Source organism: Anas platyrhynchos, chromosome 7 (assembly GCF_047663525.1).
Source record: "Anas platyrhynchos isolate ZD024472 breed Pekin duck chromosome 7, IASCAAS_PekinDuck_T2T, whole genome shotgun sequence".
Classification (NCBI taxonomy): domain Eukaryota; kingdom Metazoa; phylum Chordata; class Aves; order Anseriformes; family Anatidae; genus Anas; species Anas platyrhynchos.
Genome location: NC_092593.1, coordinates 820,913 through 841,528, shown reverse-complemented (window position 1 = coordinate 841,528; position 20,616 = coordinate 820,913). Strand labels below are relative to the sequence as shown.

At 37.3% G+C, this 20,616-nt stretch overlaps 1 protein-coding gene across 19 annotated transcripts in view; it reads left to right on the top strand.

The window, feature by feature from the left end:
• The window catches only part of TANC1 (tetratricopeptide repeat, ankyrin repeat and coiled-coil containing 1), a 114,478-nt gene that overhangs the window by 54,687 nt on the left and 39,175 nt on the right, over positions 1-20,616 (top strand). For 8 of the 19 annotated variants that reach the window (XM_027458197.3, XM_027458204.3, XM_027458201.3 and 5 more), the window contains 4 exons: positions 4,935-5,138; positions 16,473-16,574; positions 18,251-18,372; positions 20,012-20,201. In XM_027458197.3, the coding sequence (XP_027313998.3) occupies positions 4,935-5,138; positions 16,473-16,574; positions 18,251-18,372; positions 20,012-20,201 (618 nt within the window). Of the gene's footprint in view, positions 1-3,704; positions 3,727-4,934; positions 5,139-8,492; positions 8,598-8,760; positions 8,932-16,472; positions 16,575-18,250; positions 18,373-20,011; positions 20,202-20,616 lie in introns of those variants that run through there. The other 11 variants (XM_027458198.3, XM_072041001.1, XM_027458210.3 and 8 more) reach the window with 7 other exon arrangements.

Genomic DNA, 20,616 nt, shown 5'->3' with positions numbered 1-20,616 from the left:
CAACCATGTTTAATGCAGGTGATGTTCTTTTCTGTGGAGAATACTGATTCCTTTCTTGCCTTTTCAACTGTTTATTGAACTCCGAGGATTGCTGATGTAAGCCGGCAGTGACCTTGGTAGTCGTGCAGTCCTAGACCAATCCTGTTAGTATTCTCTTTTTCCAAGGGAGGTTTGCTGTGGCACCTAGGTTTTTATGACTTTCTAGTCTACTGCCTCAAAAGTTTTAGGAAAGTGTGAAGTTTGCAACTGTTGCATAGCAACATTTGCTTATAGCTTCTTTGCTTTATACCAGAGTCCCACCTCGTCAGATCTGGGCAGTTACAGTCAAGTTCTTGTTTATCTGAAAAGTGCTTTTGGTGCTCTTTACCCTATGGTGCATGCTAGGAAGCTTTATAAACAATAGGGTGCTTTTTTTTTTTTTTTTTTTTTAAAGTGCCTTTAAGCAGAACTTAAGTTTACTTCTGCTATTGCACAGTTTGATATCAGAAATATTTTTAAATGGGCCAGGACTCTTGTTTCACTTAAGCATGTAGATTAAGGGAAAAGAGGACAAATTGTCTATCTCAGAGTTAAATACTGAGAGACAACTGTAGAATATTGTCTGTCCTGCAGTTGCTGTCAATATTTAGACCTAGTCAAGGAACCCATGTTTTGGTTGTTTTAGCTTTCACTGTTTTAAAGATTGACATCCTGCTCTTTTATGATAAATTAACCTGAATTCTAGCATAAGCACAAGACTATAGTTTTCATGTATTCTGCTGAAGTAGTTTCAATTCATTTAAATTCAATTTCAATGTATTTTCCAAATAGTCTGCACTATTTCCCCTGACACACTTACTTCTTTGTGGCTCCCCACTCCCTACCTCCCGCTCAGGGTGCTTTCTTTATCCCTTGTTTCCTCTGGGGGGGGCAGAGCATGCGTGTGGTTGTGAGGGAGAGAGCCAGTGGGAAGGCCCGCCGTAAGAAGATGCTTGGGGAAGAGAGAGAGCAAAGCAAGCTGCTGTGCTGCACACCCTCTTGCCAGCCTCTGCCTGTTGGGGGTCTTGAGGGCTTCCTTAACTGCAGGTCGCTTTTAGTTGCATCAACAGGTTACTTCCTTGTGAACAGCCTTTGAATCCACATAAGGTTTTAACATTCAAACACTAAAGGTTTCCATTTATTATTACTGTGAGAGTCCTTGAATCTTCGGGGTCTGTGGGGAGTTCTTCCCCTAGAAGATGTGGTTTATGCCTGTGCCTGGGACAGTGCTGGGCAGGTTGCGGTGCAGGAGCTCTGTTGGTTACCATCTACTCCTGTTGCCTGCTTTTTGGGGCTGCAGGCATGGGGCTGGTCTGCTAGCTAGCATAGCCTTCCACTAACAGCTTCTTAGAAAGTTCCTGCAGGAGGACTGTGCAGTTTCTGCTTTCTTGAAATGCTTTATGTCTAATAGCTGTCTGACAGGGTTTGCTCCTCTGTTATTCCATTGTATCCTTAGCAGTTTTTATTGATAGTCTGCTTTTTTTCTGCTTCAGTAGAATTAATTAGTGTTTAGGTATGTTTCCAGCATCACTGAGGAAATAATATCCTCATAGATTGAAGTCAATATGGTTGGGTTTTCTCAAGGTATGAATTTTTGCTCTAGTTAAAAGCTATAGTACCTTAACAGCATAGGTGTATGAATGAAGCAAGCAGAAACTTGTAAAATTAGAAAAAAGAAGTGATTGAAAAGGAGAATTTCTACACGCATTTTGGATTTCTGTTTTTTTAAATCATACTACTCTTACAATCCAGGCCATCATCTTTGTACCTCTCCCCACAGCACCTCTGGTGGTGTCAGGAAAACAAAATTTGAAGAAAAAACAGTGTTGCTATAACAGAGATTGCTAAGACAATAGTATATAAACACACTGTAAAACATGTTTCAAATTATTGTCATGATCAAATCATCTAAATGTATTGTTTAGAGATATGCTACAGAGCTGTATTTAGCCCTTTAATACTGAATTTTGTAGGGCTTTTCCATGGCGTGTAACATTTTGTATACAATAGAGGAGGATAAATTAAAATTCATGCATTTTATTAAGAAGACAACGAGTTAAACACTGCTTGCTTCCTTCACAGTAAAAGGGAGTTGTAGGTGGACTTATTAACCCTGAAGGGGGAGGAAGTAATTTCCACTCTTTGTTCTCTCAGTTTAAAAAAAAAAAAAAAAAGACAGTATTTTTCTCATTGTAGTCACCTGTATGACTGCTACTTTTGTTTGCATCTAAAGAAAAAACTGAAATGAGCATCATAACAGTTTTCTTTGTGTTCTTCAACAATATATGAGGCAAACTTGCATATACTGTATTGCATAATCAATAACGTACCTAATATTAAGTCTGTGTTTAAAAACACCTATTGTCAAAGTTTAACTCTAAAAGGACAGAGAAAAAAAATCCTTAGCTTCTTGTTTTCACTGGAAGTATAATGGGAATTCAGTGATGTAGATACGAGATTTTAAAACGCTGATATATGTAATTATAGCCTCTAACATTTTGTAGCTTTTTATTTTAGTTATATACTTGGTTAGTACTTGTTTTTCTCTTAAGTTTGGTGTTTTACAGCTAGTTTGGTCAAATATTGAGGCTGTTTTTCTAGTTCCCAGGAGTTTAAGCCAATAGTTACACTCCTGTAATTGTTGCAATGAAATTTTAAAAAGAATAAAAAGTTAGTTATTTAATGTTTCATTTCTTTCCTAACTTGGTTAAACTTACTTGCTGTTTCCTTGAAATCATTACCTCATTACCTGTCGCTATGAATTTTGTTTGAACAAAGAGAACCTTTGGAAGGTGATTTTTAAGGTGGGTTCAGAGGAGCAAGAGAGTAAGTTTTACATATATAAATTGAAAAAAAAAAAGTTTGAATCTAGCATAGCATTCTTCAAGGTCATTTATCTTACAAATATATCTACATAGCTGTCATGTATCGTTCTTGTGAGGAAAATAGTATGTCTAGAAAAAAAACACAGCAGCTTAAATATTTGCAGTGTTAGAAATACAGAATTAGACTGTAAATTTTAGGCCTGTTTGGTTTTCTCATCCTCCATGTATACTTCTGAAAAAGAGAGTGGCAGATAAATTGGCAAAAATATTTTTACTTTTCTCAGAGGGCTAGGTTTGGGTTTTGCCTTCTGTCACAGTGGGGAAATTTACTATATGCACTTAAGGATGCCTATAGTAGACTGTGGTAGGAAAGAGCTCTTACAAATTGAAGGCAACAACAGTTGAATGACAACGGAGTCAACGAGAAAGGCTGTGAGAAAAATCCCCAAAAAAGACAGAATCTTCTGTGAAGCCATTTTATTTGCGATTGCAACAGCGGGTATCCCACAAGCAAGAGCGCACAGTAGAAGTTTATCATAACCTCATATTCCCCATTACCCGACACCTGATTTCTCCTGTTTCCTCGTTGGATGAGTAATACAGATCACAACCTACTCAACACACTTCTATACCCTATATGTACGATTTGATTTGACTAACTGTTAGTTTCTCCTTTTCCTTTTTTTTTTTTTCTTTTCTTTTTCCTTCTTTTCCCTTGACTAGAGGGCCTGTGATTTGTTTTTACTGATTTCGTTCTGCTCATCCTGTTTTTCGTAGCTATCCTTCTTATTTCGGGACAGCAGGACCTTCCCCTTATCTGCTTAACATACTGCCCGCTGCTATGCTACTGTCATGCCTGCACAATCACTTTTGAACATGCAAGGTTAGTGGAATTTTCCACTGCAAAAACACCTTCTATTGCAAAAATACAATGTTGTTTCTCACAAGGCAGATCTTACAGAGGCACATCTATCTGAAATGTTTCCTTATTGTAAGAAAATAAACATATGGAAAGTTCATATTTGAAAATAAATTGCTTTTCCTTTGTTTGTCTGTTCTTGTACTTTGGATTCCCATACTTCAACTGTGCTGCTTGTTGCTGCACAGATTAATCTAAAAAATACTGTGTACTGTCCTCTTTGCATCAGTTTGGTTTTGCTTTTTGACCTTTGGTCACACAGATTCAATTTTGACAGCAATTTGTATAAATTATTGAGCAATACCCTAATTTGAGTATAAAAAAAGCTGCAGTTAGTTAACATTAATTTTCACCTGTTTTTGTCATCTGACTAGGAAAAACTGAACACTTTCAATATCTATTACTGCTGTCTTTGCTCACAATAATGATTCAATATATTTTTTCTGTTGTTTCATGAACATTTTTGATTTAGCTGAACTTGCTCTAGCAGGATATGTCTATTTTCAGTGTATTTCCCTATTTTGATCTGCTACTTAGTATGTTGTGAACTAATACTTTGTTTCTCAGACTTAATAAATAAATAAATAATAAAAGAAGCTATCATATTGCACATAACTGGACTTCTGTTTTACAGCAAAAATAAAAAGGCTGAACTGTCTGTGAGTGTACTTTTTTGTGAGATCCTTTTAAATTAAGTGTAGGGTGGTCACCCTATGAAATTTATCTTCTAATTACTTTTCAGTAAAAAAACAAACAAACACTTTTTCAGATAGTCATCGAATTTAAGGATGTCATGGTAATCCTAATATACTTTTAATCTGTAGAGAAGATTTTGTATTCATAAGAACTGTAGTTTTGCCTCTGAGAATGAAATCTGAAAAGTTGTTGTTTTGTTGAAAGTGAGTTTTTTTTTTCCTCCCTCTTGCTATCTTTACTACAGTAAAATAAAATCTTGCTTGGTTTTGTATTTTAAATTTTTCTAGTGGATTAAATTTTTCTGGTGTATTTTCCATCTGGATTCTATAGTGGAGGGTACACAGTGAGAAGTCCGATCATGCTGACTTGGTGCTGGCAAATGTATATTTTTCTGTGTTAAATACTTGTATTTCAATGAAAATGCCTAACTTTTGTTTTGGTATATCACATAACAGATGACAATATTTTATTTTTAGCAGGTGACTCCTGCCCAGAGAATGCCTTGCAGATTGTTGCAACATCTGGCCACAATGCAGATTTCCCCATTGGCAATCAGCCTGTCTCTGAGGATACTTACAGAATGAACTTGGCTAAAGGAGTTTCAATGTCTCTTCCATCTTCACCTCTGCTACCACGACAGTCTTACTTGATGCAGTCAAGATCAAACAAAAAGTCCCCAGGTAACATGAAACCAATGAACAACTCAAATCTTTGTAGTATTTTGATTCAGATTTGACACAATATAAAAGTAACACTTCCTGACACTTTATATAAAGTAACACAGTAAAGTCATGTTAATCCTTTGCAATGAGAACAAGAGCAGTGAAGGCTTTTTGCATGTTCTCGGGTTAAAAAAAAAAAAAAAAGAGAGAAAAGATGGTTGGTTATTAAATAGAATGTATTATTTCATATGGCAAATAATTATTCTAATTTGTATAGTAAATACCTTTATTGAAATGTCTGAATACGTTTAAAACTGATAATTTATGATTAGTAATTCAGTTAAGACAGCTGCAAAACCCCGTGTTCATATATATGTTAACAGTAGTATAAAAGTGACCTGTTATTACTAATGATTGTAAGTATTTGGCATACCTATTAAGTATACAATATTAAGGCAGTATTTGTTTCAGAAGGTTGTTTATGGTTTAAAGCTAATTTATTTTGCTTATATCTACACATATAAACGTATTAATAGTTAAATAACTGCTGAAGTTTCGGCAAGAAACTTCATAATTTTTAGAGGTTGCATCGTTAGTAATGACCACGTACTTATGTGTGAGCCTTACTAAATAAGGCACTCCATCTGGTTCCCTTTTTATCAACATTCTGCACATATAAATCATTCCAACACAACAGCATCAGTTGAGTTCACTCAGGTCAAAGCTTGAGCGTCAGGTGAAATTGTCCATATTCCTACTACTTGTGCACTCAACAGTTTTGAAATTCTTAGTTGTAAAATGTATAAAGTTTAAGAACAAAGACTGGAAAAAGTTTTTTGTCAGCACTGAGAAAGGTCTTGATTAACAACCCATTTTACATAAAATTAAAGAAAAAAGCTTGCTCAAAGTATTACCAGAGGATAGTAAATACAATTTGTTAAGTATTCTCGGTTTAAGTTGTCTGTCAGTATTTGATAGTTTAGGTAAAATTTTGAGTCGCAGAATATATTTTGATGTTTTGTCTCTTGCTGCAAGTGATTTGCATAATAAACAGCTTCAAAGGACTTTATCCTGCCTTTTAATGTAGAAAGAAATGGGATTTTTGCCAAAGACTTAAAGGAAGGTCAGGATCTAACTCCTAGTTTTGTAACTGTTGGGAAAACCTAACTGCATTGTAGCTAGTTTCAAGATAGTATCTGACCAACCACGTAACTCATTTTGGATTAGTGATGCGCTTTAATAAGCAAAGTATAGGCTTCTGTTTCTCTTGCAGGAGACGTATAAGAGTTGCTAAATTTTAAATGGAAAGCTGTATTCACAACACCTTTAAAATCTTTTCACTGTGATACATAGACAAAAAAAAAAGTGGGGGAGGGAGGGAGATTTCTTAGGTTTATGAAGTGCTTTGAATACATTGGCATTTGTGCAATTGTTTTGTACAAATACCTAACCAGGTGATGGGGTTCAGGTAGAAACATTCTGTGATATTCCTGTGAGTTTCAACAAATTAAAGCTGATGGAAGATGGTTTAATATAAATGATCTAGCTAGCATCTGGGAGTAATAGAAAGCAAGAGAATACTGGCTGTACAGATTGCAGAGCACTATGTTCAATAGCATATGAATAGCAGGTTGAGTTTTTTTCAGGATATGGTGGATAAAAGCATCAATGATGACATGGAAAATTAAATAAATGTTGCAAAATTAAGATGTAGTTATTCTAACCTGTGGTAGAATAAAATTCTAACTTCAGTCCCCCTGGTTTACGGATGTATATTTCAATGTAAACAATATTGTTAATTTCTTTTAATGTCTTTGCTCTATTGCATTTCATATTTTCAAAGGAAAAAAATGTCCCTTGAAATATCATCATTTGTTCTACCTTTGATTCTATTATGTAGTCCTACTTTTTATAAGCCAAGCATGCTGATGGTCATATGCATATCACAGAAACATAGGATGGTTTGGGTTGGAAGGGACTATAACGTGATACACTTGCATAACTTATTTCCTTGAGTAGAAATTCTCTTTAGTATCTGCTAGACTGAAGCAATATACTGCATATTCAAGGGTGATAATGAAAGAGTATATCACTAGATGCTACACATTCTTTAATGAAGATTTTTTCCGAAGTTTTTATTGAGTTTGAATAATTTATTTAAAAATTTTGGTTTGTAAATTAAAATCAGTCAGATTTTCCTGACTTTGTGCTTTGGAGTTATTAATTCAAAAACAGAAGCTGTAATTAACAGTTATTTGCACTAATGTTCATGAAAACATCTAATTTTGAAGGCTTCGTAATTAATACATTTCCACTTTTCTAGCAAATGTGTCTATACTCTAGACTGTATTTATCCAGTCCTGCACCTGTGGTAATTGATTTAAAAATAAGTATTTAATCAAGCTTATATTAACAGTGTGTAACAATACTCCTGGTTAAAATATTTTAAAATAATATGTGGAGGAATGTTTTTCAGTAAGAAATGCACTGTAAAATGTTTCATGTTTTTGTGTAACTGGTGTTAACATTCAAACAGAATTTTCTTAGATTTAAACAGAATCTAATTCACAGAATTAGATTCCATTTTGTGATGTCTAGAAGAGAAAAAACTTCAATGTAAAGTAATTAACAACTTGCTTTTACTGCAAATTCACTCAAGTGAACATTTGCTAATTTTGAAGGATTATTTTATCTTATAGGCTGTTTCAGTTTTCTGTTTAGTTTATGTAAGATGCAATGGTAGGAAAAGATGTTCTACTGTAAATGTGTCCTACTTTGAACGTTGTATACCTCCAGGTAGTTTTCTACTCCAGATGATTTAGAGGATAGAATGCTTTTGCCAGAACGTGTTAGCTGCAGGTGTACTATGGATGGTGTGTTAGTTTTGTTCTGTCCCTTTAAACTAAGAAGATTTTTTTCCATCATTTAACCTATCTGTTCCATGAATAATGTCATTATCAGTTCTCAGGTTTGGATTGATCTCGCTGAGAAAAGCTCTTGGGGACCTTAGTATTTAGCAAGCTTAGAGGTATCTGTTCATAACAGATTTGGAAATTGCTAGTCTGGGGGGTCCCTGAGCCAACACAGAACTTGGGTTTAGTGTCCTTTTTTGAATCTATTACTTTGATTGCTGGCATCACACTTTTCATTCCCTTTCTCTTGTCCACTACCCCTCTGCGTAGAGCTCACGCTTGAACTGATCAGTCTGAAGTCAGTCTCCATATGTCAAGAGATCAGTATGTTAGCTATTTTATTATTCCTATTCTAGTGAACAGGCGCGCTGACAAATGTGCCCATCTGACAGAGACATCTTTGATGCAGCGCATGTGTGGTAATAGTTGCCGTTTTGCCCATCAGTCTTCAAGTAGCTCAGCCCCTAGAATCTCATAACCCATGGGCAGGCAAAACTGTGGAGAGCAAGCTGAGCTTCTTCCCTGGAACACAGAAGGCTGTACAGTCCTGTTTGCACAACCTTGTGTGAGTGACATTGTGTTTTAATTATTTGCATAGGAGGTGGGGGAGTTTTTTGTTTGAAGAGCTTGGAAGAGTACCAGTGCTTCTGGCTCCAGTTCAATCTTCAATTGTAACTATAAAAGGAGGGAAGAGAGAAACTATATCTTAAGTTACCAAAGAGCCAAAAATTATTGGCAGAACTAAAGCTACTGGTTTGTTTGGAGTCAAAAGCTTCCTTAATGAAACAGTCCATTGAGGAGGTGGATAAAGGAGCAGAAAAAAAACAGGACAAGGAAAAAAGGTTTTCAGCAGGACGACTTTGTTTGGGAAGGGGAGCAGTAAGTGAAAAAATGTCACAGTAAGTTGAGTTTCTTCTATAAAGCTAGAATGAACATTGCTTGAATTGGTAAACTTAGAGCCGTGTAACTAAAAAATATTCACGTTCTTACAGAGATGATAGTTGATTGCACTCTAATTTAGGATGGTCGATTAAAAGGAAGAAAATACTGGTTTATAAAGGAGACTTCAAAAAATGGTTGTTGGACTTTATGGTGTGAACTAGAAACTGCTGTTGCCTTTGAAGTAAATGTTTACTGAGCTAAATTGTTCGTACTACCGTGCTTGAACAGAGATAGGAAGCAACTTCTGTTTTTAAAGGCATTAGTGAATGCAGAGGATGACTGCAGGAAGAGTCTTCCATAAATGTACAGTGGAACTTTTAGTTAGTTTCAAATTAAGCATAAATTAAGAGTTTTAATCAATAAAAAAATTAATCAGCATACCTGACACTTGAGAATAGACTAGGTAAGAGAACTAGTTTCAACTAACCTTCAGGTTTGTGCTCCAGTTTTGAGATCATTTGTAAGCAGTTCCTTTTTGCTATTTGCATGAACCTAAGCAGAGAAAGGTGGGTTTCTTAGGGTTCCTGGGATAACTCAAGTTGAAAGGGATGTCAGGAGGTCAGTAAGCCAACCCCTTCCTCACAAAGCAGGGTCAGCTCTGAGGTAAGGCTCAGGACTTTATCCAGACTGGTCCTGAAAACTTTTCAATGGTGGAGACTACACAGCCTGTCTAGGTAACTGGTTTCAGTGCTTACAGACTAAGTATACCAGCCTCCAACCCAACTATTCCAGTGTTTCTCCAGTGAACTACTTCTAATTATAACAGCTCTTTTTCATGTCCTTCATTTCTCTCACCAGTTTCACATCTGGGCAACCTTTTGCTTTCATAGCATCATCCCAGCATGCCCAGCAATGTTTCTGAATTCCTCCTTTGCTCCTGCTACCAGCTCCTGTCTACCGTCTTTTTGTATGGAAGCTGAGTTGTGAGCCAAGTCAATCTCCTGTTAGATATATTTGTTCATTGTATTATCAGGATGGACTGGTTTTGTGCTTGGAAAGAGTCTGTTCCTAAAGACCCGCCAATTTCCTATGTTCTTTCAACCTTCAGAGCCATCTCCCATGGGATCAGACCTACCATTTCCTTGAGTAAGCCAAAGGCAGCTCTCCTAAAGTTCAGGCTTTGCCTGCACTCTGCCATTTGTGTTCTTCACTCCCATCATTCTTGAAACCCACTAGTTGATGATCACTGTGGCTGAGGCTGCCTTTGATTATCATATCCTGAACCTGTTTGTAAATAACAATTGCAGCTGCACATTATCGTTGGTAAATCAATCTGTTTTTTTTATCAAGTACATATATATCCTTGACACCCTCCCGAAATCTCGGTAATTTGTATCCTGTCACAATGCCCTTCTAACAGACTTCAGGAAGATTATAGCAACCCATAAGAGCCAGACAGCATCTGTGACCCAGAGACTTCCTAGAGTTCTTTAAAGAAAATTTTGTCAGGTTCTAGTTGTGCTCTAAGGAACTACAGAAAGAAGTTTTTCTGTCCATAGCAGGGAAACTGATTCCACTGTAAGAAAGAACAGAGTTAGTGGGGATATTGGCAAATATAGCATAATAGGAAACAATCATTATTGACTTCTTAAAGGAAAGTCATGACCCCCAAAATTGTTGGAATTCTTTGAAGGAAATCATGTAGACAAGTGATATCTTAGGTGGTGAAATATCCCTGGATTTCTAGGGGGACCTCTCCAAAGAAGAAATTGAAGAAATTTAACCATTATGGGGTAAGACAAAAGACTTTAATTTTTATGTTTAAATAGTTACACAGAGGATCATCTGCGTGCTGGAGGGAACATGCCAACAGTTACGTAACTGCTGAGATTTAAACTGTTCAATGCATTTATCAACTGAAAAAGGAATGCATGGTAAAGTTGTAAAGTGTGCTGGCGTTGCTAAGTTACTCATGGTGGATGAATACATAGGTGACAGAACAGCAGGTGAAGTTCAGTCAAGGTGAATATAGGTGTTAATGGGGAGGGCGGGAGTCCTGCAAATTTCACATAATGTTGATGAGAAGGAAAGCCAGTTCAGAGGATTAGGAAGGAGACGGCCACGTTGCAATAATGCTGTGGAAACTTCAGCTCTTCAACAGTCAAAAAACAATCCTAACAGTAAAAAAGGAAAGGAATAGTTCATAAGCCGGAGAGAGTATTGTTATGCTATTGTATCAGTCTGTTGTGCTACCTCAGGAAGATTCTGGTAATACCAACTTCAAAAATCTATAGTTCCACTAGGAAAGAGCTAGAGTAGGGCAGCAGGAATGACTGAAGTTGTGGAATGGCTCTGAACTATAAATTATTTAAATTGATTTGACTGGCATTTTTCTGCCTGGAAGAAAGACAGTTGGTGGGAAAAGGAAACTATAAATACTGTTTCATGTATATTTCAATATTGTGTTAACTTGTAAATTTTGTGGATGCTGCAGATTGGTAAAGAAATGACTGGGTAAATTCGTGGAAAGAAAGTCCATCTAATTCTTAAATAGAAAGGGACCACTTCTAATTCAGGAAACTATAAACTTCTAAACAGAAGTCAAGAAAAGTGTACCGGGACAGTATGTTTTCTGTAACGTAGATTATCATAGAATCATTTAGGTTGGAAAAGACCCATAAGATCGTCAAGTCCAACCATTACCTAACACTACCAAGTCCACCACTGAACTGTGTTTCCATGCTGTGGAATTCTCTGGTGTTTGATGTTGATAAAATAGTGTCCCAGGTGAACCCTTTATCAGACTCAATACAATTATTCTACACTTCTGGAAAACAGCTTCCATTTTGCAGATACATTTTGTCCTTTTGGTACAAAAAGGAACTTTGTTTCATTTCTTCATGCATTAATACCTGTGTCCTCTTCTAGATTAGTGCATGAAAATAGACTTAACTGTAAATTTTCCTATTTATTGTAGTGTGTATCAGACTTGAAAGTACTCTATGTCACTCCTAAATCAGTTTGTGAGAAAATTTAACTACATGTCTGCTCCACAGCCTAAAATCTGAGTAGTAAAAATACATCCTGAAGATACTTCAATTTTAATCTGTTTTATATGACTACATGTTGTTCTGGTTTTTAGAATGGTTGTTTTTTTGTTGTTCAACTTTTGATACATTTAACTATACTCCTGCTTACAAATAATAGGTATGGACTATTGTCTCCTTAAAAAATGTGATGTTGTTCCAAAGGAATGTATTTTTAGCTGTCTTCACTAAGGCAAATACCCCTAGTTTTTGTTAGGAAATAGTGCAGAAAGGGCACCATCTGGTGATAGTTGGTAACTAAGGTTTCTTTTGGTTAGAAAAATGTTATCATCTCATAGTCTCTAGATAGAGGTATAAACATAAGTTTACATTTGCCTTAAATTCCATGCCCTGTATTCCTTAGCTAAGAAATTAGGTTAGCACCATACTCACATATTCCGCCTCCAGGTGGAAGTCTGAAAGAAAAGGTAGGTTCAATAATGAAATGCCTCAGTGTTGTAGAGCCAAATAATCTACCTGGGGAACAATGTATGTAGGCCTGTGATGTAGCAGGTCACATATTTTTCTGGTCCCTTGCAGTGTGATGGGAAAACATGTTTCCCTGGGGAGCCTGAGGCCGAAACGTAGAGAATTGCAGCTTTTCTTAAAAGTGGACATTGGCCTTAAACTACCCATGGAAATGAGCAAGAAATTGATGCAGATTTTGTAGAGGTATTGTAGTGTCTGAGGCTACTGCCAAAATGAATCATAGAATCATTTAGATTGGAAAGGACCCTTAAGATCATCAAAAGGCCAACCATCAACCTAACACTATCAAATCCACCACTAAGCCATGTCCTTAAGTGCCACATCCACACACCTTAAATACCTCTGGGGATGGCGACTCTCTGGGCAGCCTGTTCCAATGCCTAGCTACCCTTTCCATGAAAAAATTCTTCCTGATACAAACCTCCCTTGGCACAACTTGAGGCTGTTTGTCAAGGTATGGGACACGTAGTATGGCTACAGGTGTCATAGCTTGAATATGCTATGATATATGCTATGATGCTATTTCATGATAAAATATGGGATGCTCAGAGAACTTTGGGATGCTCTTGAATTTTGAGCCAAGTAGAAGACAACTATCTAAGGACTTAAATTGTAGCCAATAAAATCACATTATCAAAAGCTGTATGGTACAGTTAACATCAATCCTGCAGTCTTTCCCTAGTGCTTTCCAAGTGGTATTTACTTTGATAGTGAGGGAGATCTGCTGACCAGAAAAAGGAGGAAAAACTGAACAACAGAAGTGCAGTCCAGAATTGTACGCTAGCATTAAGGAGGATAAGAGGAGGGAAGCAAGCTTGCTGGAGTTGTTTTTGCAGTGTTCACCTTGCACACCACATACAAAGAATAATTGTCAAGACACAGTTCTATTTTATCCAGCACTTTGAAGTATTAGAGACTGTGAGAGTAATGACTCATCCTTCTGTTACTGGTGGGAGAGGAAGAAACAGAGACCTGAGGGACGGAAGTAACAAAGAAGCAATTGGCATGGTGGTAGTAGCACAGTGAGGCAGTTGTCCCCTAAGACTGAAATTCAGTTTGCTTCTTTTTGTTGTTTGGAGCTTTTTTTGATCACTTTCCTCTGAATCCAGTACATTATAGACTATTTTATTTTAAAACTATCAAAGTATCGTGAACTGCACTTGGTTTACAAGCAACTATCTCTAGCTTTCTTGAAGCTTTCTGGCTTCAGTTCTGGCTTTCATGAGAGGCACCAGACAGTGCTTAAATCCAGAGTTCTGGCACCGCATTACAGTGTAGACAGGGAAGTAACTGGGACTCAGGTCCTGAATGGGAGCATTTCCTGGCCTGTTGCTGTATCACTTCTCATTAACAGTAAGTTCAAGCGTTTGCAAAAGGCCTTCCATTATCCAGTCCTTAGTTCTGCAACTGGCAGAGGCAGGAAGTGAAACTACTTGGAAACTGCAGAGTTTAATAGTAACAAAATCCAGGTTCTGCCGCGGTGTTATAGCCTGCTTCATACAAAGCTTACTGGGTTTGAGTACTATGTATTATTTTACTGATTATTTCCTATTTGAAACAAACCCTACCTCCCGCCCCTCCCCCCAAGACAATGAAGACAAAAACCATCAAGTAGCCTTGTCAGTAGTTTGTTACGGAGAAATATATGAAATATATTTGTACTTGAATATCACCTTCTATCACCATGGGATTGTTGCCGATGAAGGAGGGTTCTTGGAAATACATCTGTGGAATTTGATTCTAGAGCTTCAGTTGCTTAATGCTTGTCAGTGCAAACTTAACCAGTTTAACCAGAGAAGACGCTTGACTGAGATCTTGGATTTCGTTTTGCTTTCAAGTGTATCATAAATTTGACTAAATAAAGAATCTGACAGGAATTTTTGTTGAAAGCCAAAAGTTGCCATGACTTGGAAGTTGAGTCACTGTAGCCTTTGATTTTCTCTTTGGTAAGTGCTTTTTGAAAAGACTTCTGAATGTAGTTTTAATTCTGGCTTATAAACATCATCAATAACTTGGAAACTGCAATGCATTTCAGTATGTGAGAGGTCTGGGAAACAAGGCATGTGTAGTATACTGTTAACTGTTAGTGCTTAAGAATTTTAGTAATAATTATATGCTCCTGACGAAGATTGAGATCCTGCTGTGCTGTAGGTTTGTCAAAGTCTGGTATCTCTTCCGCTGAACTTAACCTACAGAGTGAAATGTACTGGTAAACCAAGAGTCGAATACAGTAGGAAAGTCAGAGAAGAGCTTCATCAGAGAACAGAAATAAAGTAGGAAAGTAAGAGAAAGTGCGCCTGGCTGGGCAATGGAGTTGCACTGAGATGATGTGAGGGAGTACACTTCCAACAGTGAGCTGGGCTGGGACCTGGAGTCCTGCTCAAAGGACAGTTTGGAATGGGCAGGGTGGAACAAAAGCTTGTGGGGAGACCTATCATTTCAGGATCTGGCAGACTGCTGAAGAGCATGGCAGTCCTGTGAGCCAGTCCTTCCTCTGCTGTCAGACAGTATTTGAAATTGTCAAAGCACTTTGCAGTGCTTTTTAATTAATAATGCTCTTTAATTACATTTACATGAATATTTCTGTTCAACTCTGGCTACTTTCAGTTAGATGGGGACAAATGGGGCTCAAAAGAAGGGTAAATCATTACCTGTTTCCAGAGCTGGGGAAATTCCTGAAATACCTCTATTTCAGATTTTTTTGTTAAGTCTAGTAACCGACTGTGTTTCTAGGGACTTCTAGCTAATACTTAGTTTGCTCTGAATGAAACATAAGAATCACAAACTACACCTCCAGCTCACTAAAACCTTGAAAGTTTCAAATGGCTTTATTAGACACATTAAAAAAATAAAAATGGGATTGTTCTGGTGAAAATTTAAGACAAAAATACAGGTTTAGTACCTTCAGTTTTCAGTACTGCGGATGATGATATTTCCACTCCCTATTCCATTCAAATATCTTAGCTTTCTAATGTGTAACTTTGCAAAGTTCCCTGTTTATGCTTTTCCAAAACTCAGTGTTGCAAATGCTTTTATTGTTATAAAATTCTACTGACATATTTTTTCAGGATGTGGATAAATACATGGTAGAGTTTCAGTTCTATGACATATCAATGTAGCAGCCTACCTTCCAGTACTATCAATTGCTAAATTAAGACGAAAATTTCTCCTTAGTGTTTGTAGTGCAAACAGATGTTGATGGTGAAAGTACCGGTATGCTTTTTCTGTTAAACCTTTAGAGGGCAGCATCGTTCCCTTTTAGTTAGATACTTTGCTGACCAGAAGCACAGTTCTGTAGTTAACATTTCCTGCAGTTGCTACTAACCTACAAACCCATGTTCAGCAAAAAATAGATCCATAAACAGCCTGAAACCAAAGCATGAAGCTAAAAGGGAGAGCAAAGAGAGAATCAGTTTGATTTTTCAAAAGTGTGTTTGTGTGTGTGTGAATGCACCACTCTTTTTACTGCTTTTTTTAATAGTAGAGGTTGTGTATTTAAACTTATTATAAACTAGGAATGCTATTGTTTTATGAAAGCAGAAATTTTTAGTGCAATTTTTTTAGTGTGCTAATTTTACAAACTGTGTGCCTGTAGGATTTCTCGCTTAGTTTCAGAGATACTCCTAACAATATTATCTTCTTGTTATAATGGAGAGTGAAAGCTCTACAGAGGAGGCCCACTGGAAGTTACCCAAGTTTGAACATGGTAAAGTCACTCACTGTATATATACTGGAAACTTCCAGGACTGTCACAACAAGCAGACTGGTTTGATTTTCTGCTGGGCTTTATGTTCCCAAAAGCCCAAACAGAACATTTCTTTCTCACTAGTGCAGAAGCACAACAGCTCTTGAGTTCTTACAGTAGCAGCTCTGCATGTAAGAACTAGTTCCTCTACTTTATTTGTCTCCGAGGATAGACACTTTACATTTGAAACTTGTGGTCCATTGGGAAACCTTTGATACTCAGCTCTTTCCCATTGCAGGTCCGATCAGGAAGCCCAAGTACGTGGAAAGTCCTAGAGTGCCAGGTGAAGCAGGTCTACTTCTGAGAAAAGGGGCAGAGCAAGGAGAACCCAGTCAAACTGGTAAGAATCTGTTCAATGATACTTGGTTTAGGAGAACAGCTATTCATTTCAGAGTGATACAAAGGATCCCGCATAATAATGAAATTTTGTTTCTTTATTTGTAAGAGTGTTTGGCAAATTCCATATGCTTGTACTAAGGAGGGAATGCTTTCCATTATACTTACATGATCTTTATAACTGTCTCAATTCTTGGAATTGTATGTGTACTGCAGGTAAAACAATGTTGACTGTTGCTGATTACTACGTATTGCAAAGGCCAACTAGATTTTTTTTAATTTTTATTTTCAGTGTAAACTGATTCCAAGTGTGTATCTCTGCACTGGATACAATGCTTCATTTTAGAAATTTTGTAAAAGCTTGCTAAATATGAAGTCGGTAACAGCAGACTTCTGTGTTGGCAAAGCTGGTGAAAGCTAATTCTCTGAAGTTAATTGGAATTTTTGAAAAGTTACACACACTCATCTCTTTCTCCCTTTCATCACTCATTCTTTGAGATGTTCCTCAATTAGGGTCTTTTTGTTACATGAAGTCTCCAAACTATATACTGGTAAAACTGTTTGGATGTCCGTACTGTCTTCCAGGTGTCTGGGAGCACATCCCCAGGCTCAGTGCCTTGCTCAGACTGCACTGATTGGGAAGCAGCAGCACAGATGCTCCTGTGCTTTTCCCATATTATAGAATCTGGTGGTAGGTAACGCAGCTGGTGTTTCTGTAGCTAAGAATTCCTGCTGTGAGGAATTTCTCAGAGTCATTAGAGGATGCTCCCTAATAAATTGACTATTTATACCCGAGGAAAGACAGGCCAGCATATTATTCCTTTTTAATGGATAAAAAAAATTAAATACCATATGAATGTTTTTGTTAAGGAAGAGCTTATGCTTTGGTAGGTGATGCCAAACTGTTGATATCAAAGAAAATAGCAGGAGATGGTAGTTTGTGAAAAGATTGTGTTAGCTGTAACAGTCAATGACTGTGTTTTCATTCAGGGTCGCCTCTTTTTGACCATAGTGTTTCCTTATATCTGTTGGATAACAGAAGATACTTTAAAACACTGTACTGATAAATATTTTTGTAACCACAAAAGCTGGGAAATCTAAAATAGTGTCACCTCCATTGCATAAAAAAACAACAAAAAAATAATGGTATTGGTTGCAATGTTTACTGTGAAATTGTAAGTCTGAGTTATTAACCTCTGCTTTTCACATTTTTGATATGAATTAAACTTTCTTAAAATTACTGGAATACATTTTCAATCTGCCCCTGAACTTTGATGTTGCTGAGTTTATTGCTGTTGATACATGATAGTCATTGTGTTGATCATCAGTCCAGTGATGAACTGTTTGTCTTCATACAAACAATTGCACTTAATCATTTCTGTTTTGATTGGGGGGGTAGGGGTGGTGTTTGGTTGGCTTGGTTTGTTCGTTTTTTGGTTTTTTTTTTCATCCCTTAAATTTGTGCAAATATGCAGAGAATCCAAGAACCACGAACAGTTTTAAGTCTAATGGGCAAAAAGTTAAAATGGCATTAGCTTCTCTGTTAGTTAGACATATTGCTGAGAGAAGATCCAGTGTTTACATTTAATTGTACTTTTTCTGCCTCTTGTAACATTTTCCAAATACGAGATTAATTTTAACAATTTTAACCAACTTCCCCCCTACACCCTGTCTCCAAAGCAAAACCTGATAAAGACTCAAGCTGTTCTCCTGCAGCACAAGAATTGATGACAAGATTGGGGTTTTTACTGGGAGAAGGGATCCCAACTTCTGCTCATATAGAAGAGAAAAACGAAGCCATGGTAGGATAACAGAAAACAACATATTTAATGTTCATCTTACTTATGTTATTTCTTTATTTTCTCTGTTTGCTAATTGTAGTTACTTGATAATTACCACATCTATTTTAATGGGCATATGGTAATGGAATTGTAAATTAATTATAACAATCAAGTTGCATGTTTTGTTTTCTTTTAATTGTGGGCTGATCTTGCATTCTTTCTGTAAAAAAAAAAAAAAAGTTGAAAAAAAGAACAGACTCATCAGTCTTGGAGGCTAAGTCTAAGCTACTATGAATCTGAAGAGCAGCTAGGGTTCTTTCTGCATTATTTTAGTATTTAGTATCTTTTCCTGGTATTCTCAGTGATTTATGAGAATGGAAAATTTCAGTGGTTTGCTAAAATCATGTTTTGGGGGCATCCTTTCCTTTCCAAGAAGTTCACTTCTGTTTGAAGGTTTTTATTGTCATGTAGGAGAAAAAGTGGGGAGAATCAAGTAGCTGGTAACTGTATGAAACTCATCTGCTAACCTAAACTGCTTACTAACTACCAATCTCTCTCTCTCTCTACTTTCTTCACTTATTGTCCCAGACCTGAAAATTCTTAGTGCAATGGATTCCAATGATAGGAAAGGGTGAATAAGATTGCAGTACCAGTGGTTTTAACACAAATGTAGACTGGGTGGATGATGGATTGAGATCCGCCCTGAGGAGAAGGACCTGGGGGTGTGGCATGTTGGTGGATTAGGAGCTTAACATCAGCTGGCAATGTGCACTTGGAGCCCAGAAAGCCAACTGTATCCAGCTGCATCAAAAGCAGCGTGGGCAGCAGATCAAGGGAGGTGATTGTCCCCCTCTGCTCTGCCCTCATGAGACCCTGGTTGGAGTGCTGTGTTCAGCTGTGGGGCCCCCAATGTAATAAGAAGGATGTGGAAGTATTAGAACGAGTCCAGAGGAGGACCACAAAGATGATCACGGGGCTGGAGCACCTCTCCTACAAAGACAGGCTGAGAGAGTTGGGGTTCTTCAGCCTGGAGAAGAGAAGGCTGTGGGAAGACCTCATAGTGGCCCTCTGGTACCTAAAAGGGGCCTACAGGAAATCTGGGGAGGGACCCTTTTTGTTGGGGATTGCAGTGATAGGACAAGAGGGAATGTAATTAAACTGAAAGAGGGTAGATTTAGATTAGATGTAAGGAGGAAATTCTTTGCTCTGTGGATGTAAACTGGAACTGGTTGCCCAGAGAAGCTGTGGATGTCCCATCCCTGGAAGTATTCAAGGCCAAGTTGGATGGGGCTTTGGGCAGCTTGGTCTAGTGGGAGGTGCCCATGGCAGGGAATTGGAATTGGATGGTGTTTAAGGTCTCTTCCAATCCAAGCCGTTCTGTGATTCTATGAACTATGCTTCACTGCAGCTCTTCGAGTTAATAATGAATTTCCCTTTTTTGTTTGGGAATAACGAGCAATATTTTAGACTTCTAAGACACATTATAAGAGTTATCTGAAAACATGTCAATAAGGCTTTAAATCAAAATAAGGGTTCCCTTCTTGAGGTTTTTCCTTAGAAAATGTTTTCTTTGCTTTGTTTAACCTTTTTGCATCTAATTTTCGGCACAGTATTGTACCGTCTTCTGTGCAATAACTATTCATTTTTCTTCACACTGCAGTGTACAATAACCAGTCAAGGTGTCAGTCCATGTTCTACCCTCACAAGCAGCACTACATCACCTAGCACTGATAGCCCATGCTCAACTCTCAATAGCTGTGCTGGCAAAACAGCAGCCAACAAAGGTAGTCCCTGTGGAACCATTAGCAGCCCTAGCTCCACCCTGGAGAGCAAGGACAGTGGAATTATAGGTAAGCATCCTAATTAGTAATGCAATTAAAATAAATTAACCTTATCTTAATACTGCAGATCTGAATAGCTGCTTCCTGACAGTGTTTGATTTTTATGCCATAGCTGGATCCCATTTCATGTCCTCTGTACTTGAAAATTGAAATCCTATTTCTGTAACAGTCGCTGTTGTTAGATGCGCATTTCTCTTCTTTTGCTTTCATGGTGCAGTTCTAATTTCTGCATGTTTTCCTTTTAAAATAATTTCCTCTGTTTGCTCCAATTCTTATTTTTACTTCTTCCATTGTATTTGCCTTTACAATACATTTCCTAATAGTGAAGGACAGAATATGTTGAAGCTGGTTTGATTTTCAGGGGAGGAAAAATTAATTAATGCTACTTGTTGTGAGGATAATCCAAATAAAGCTGTTTAGAAAA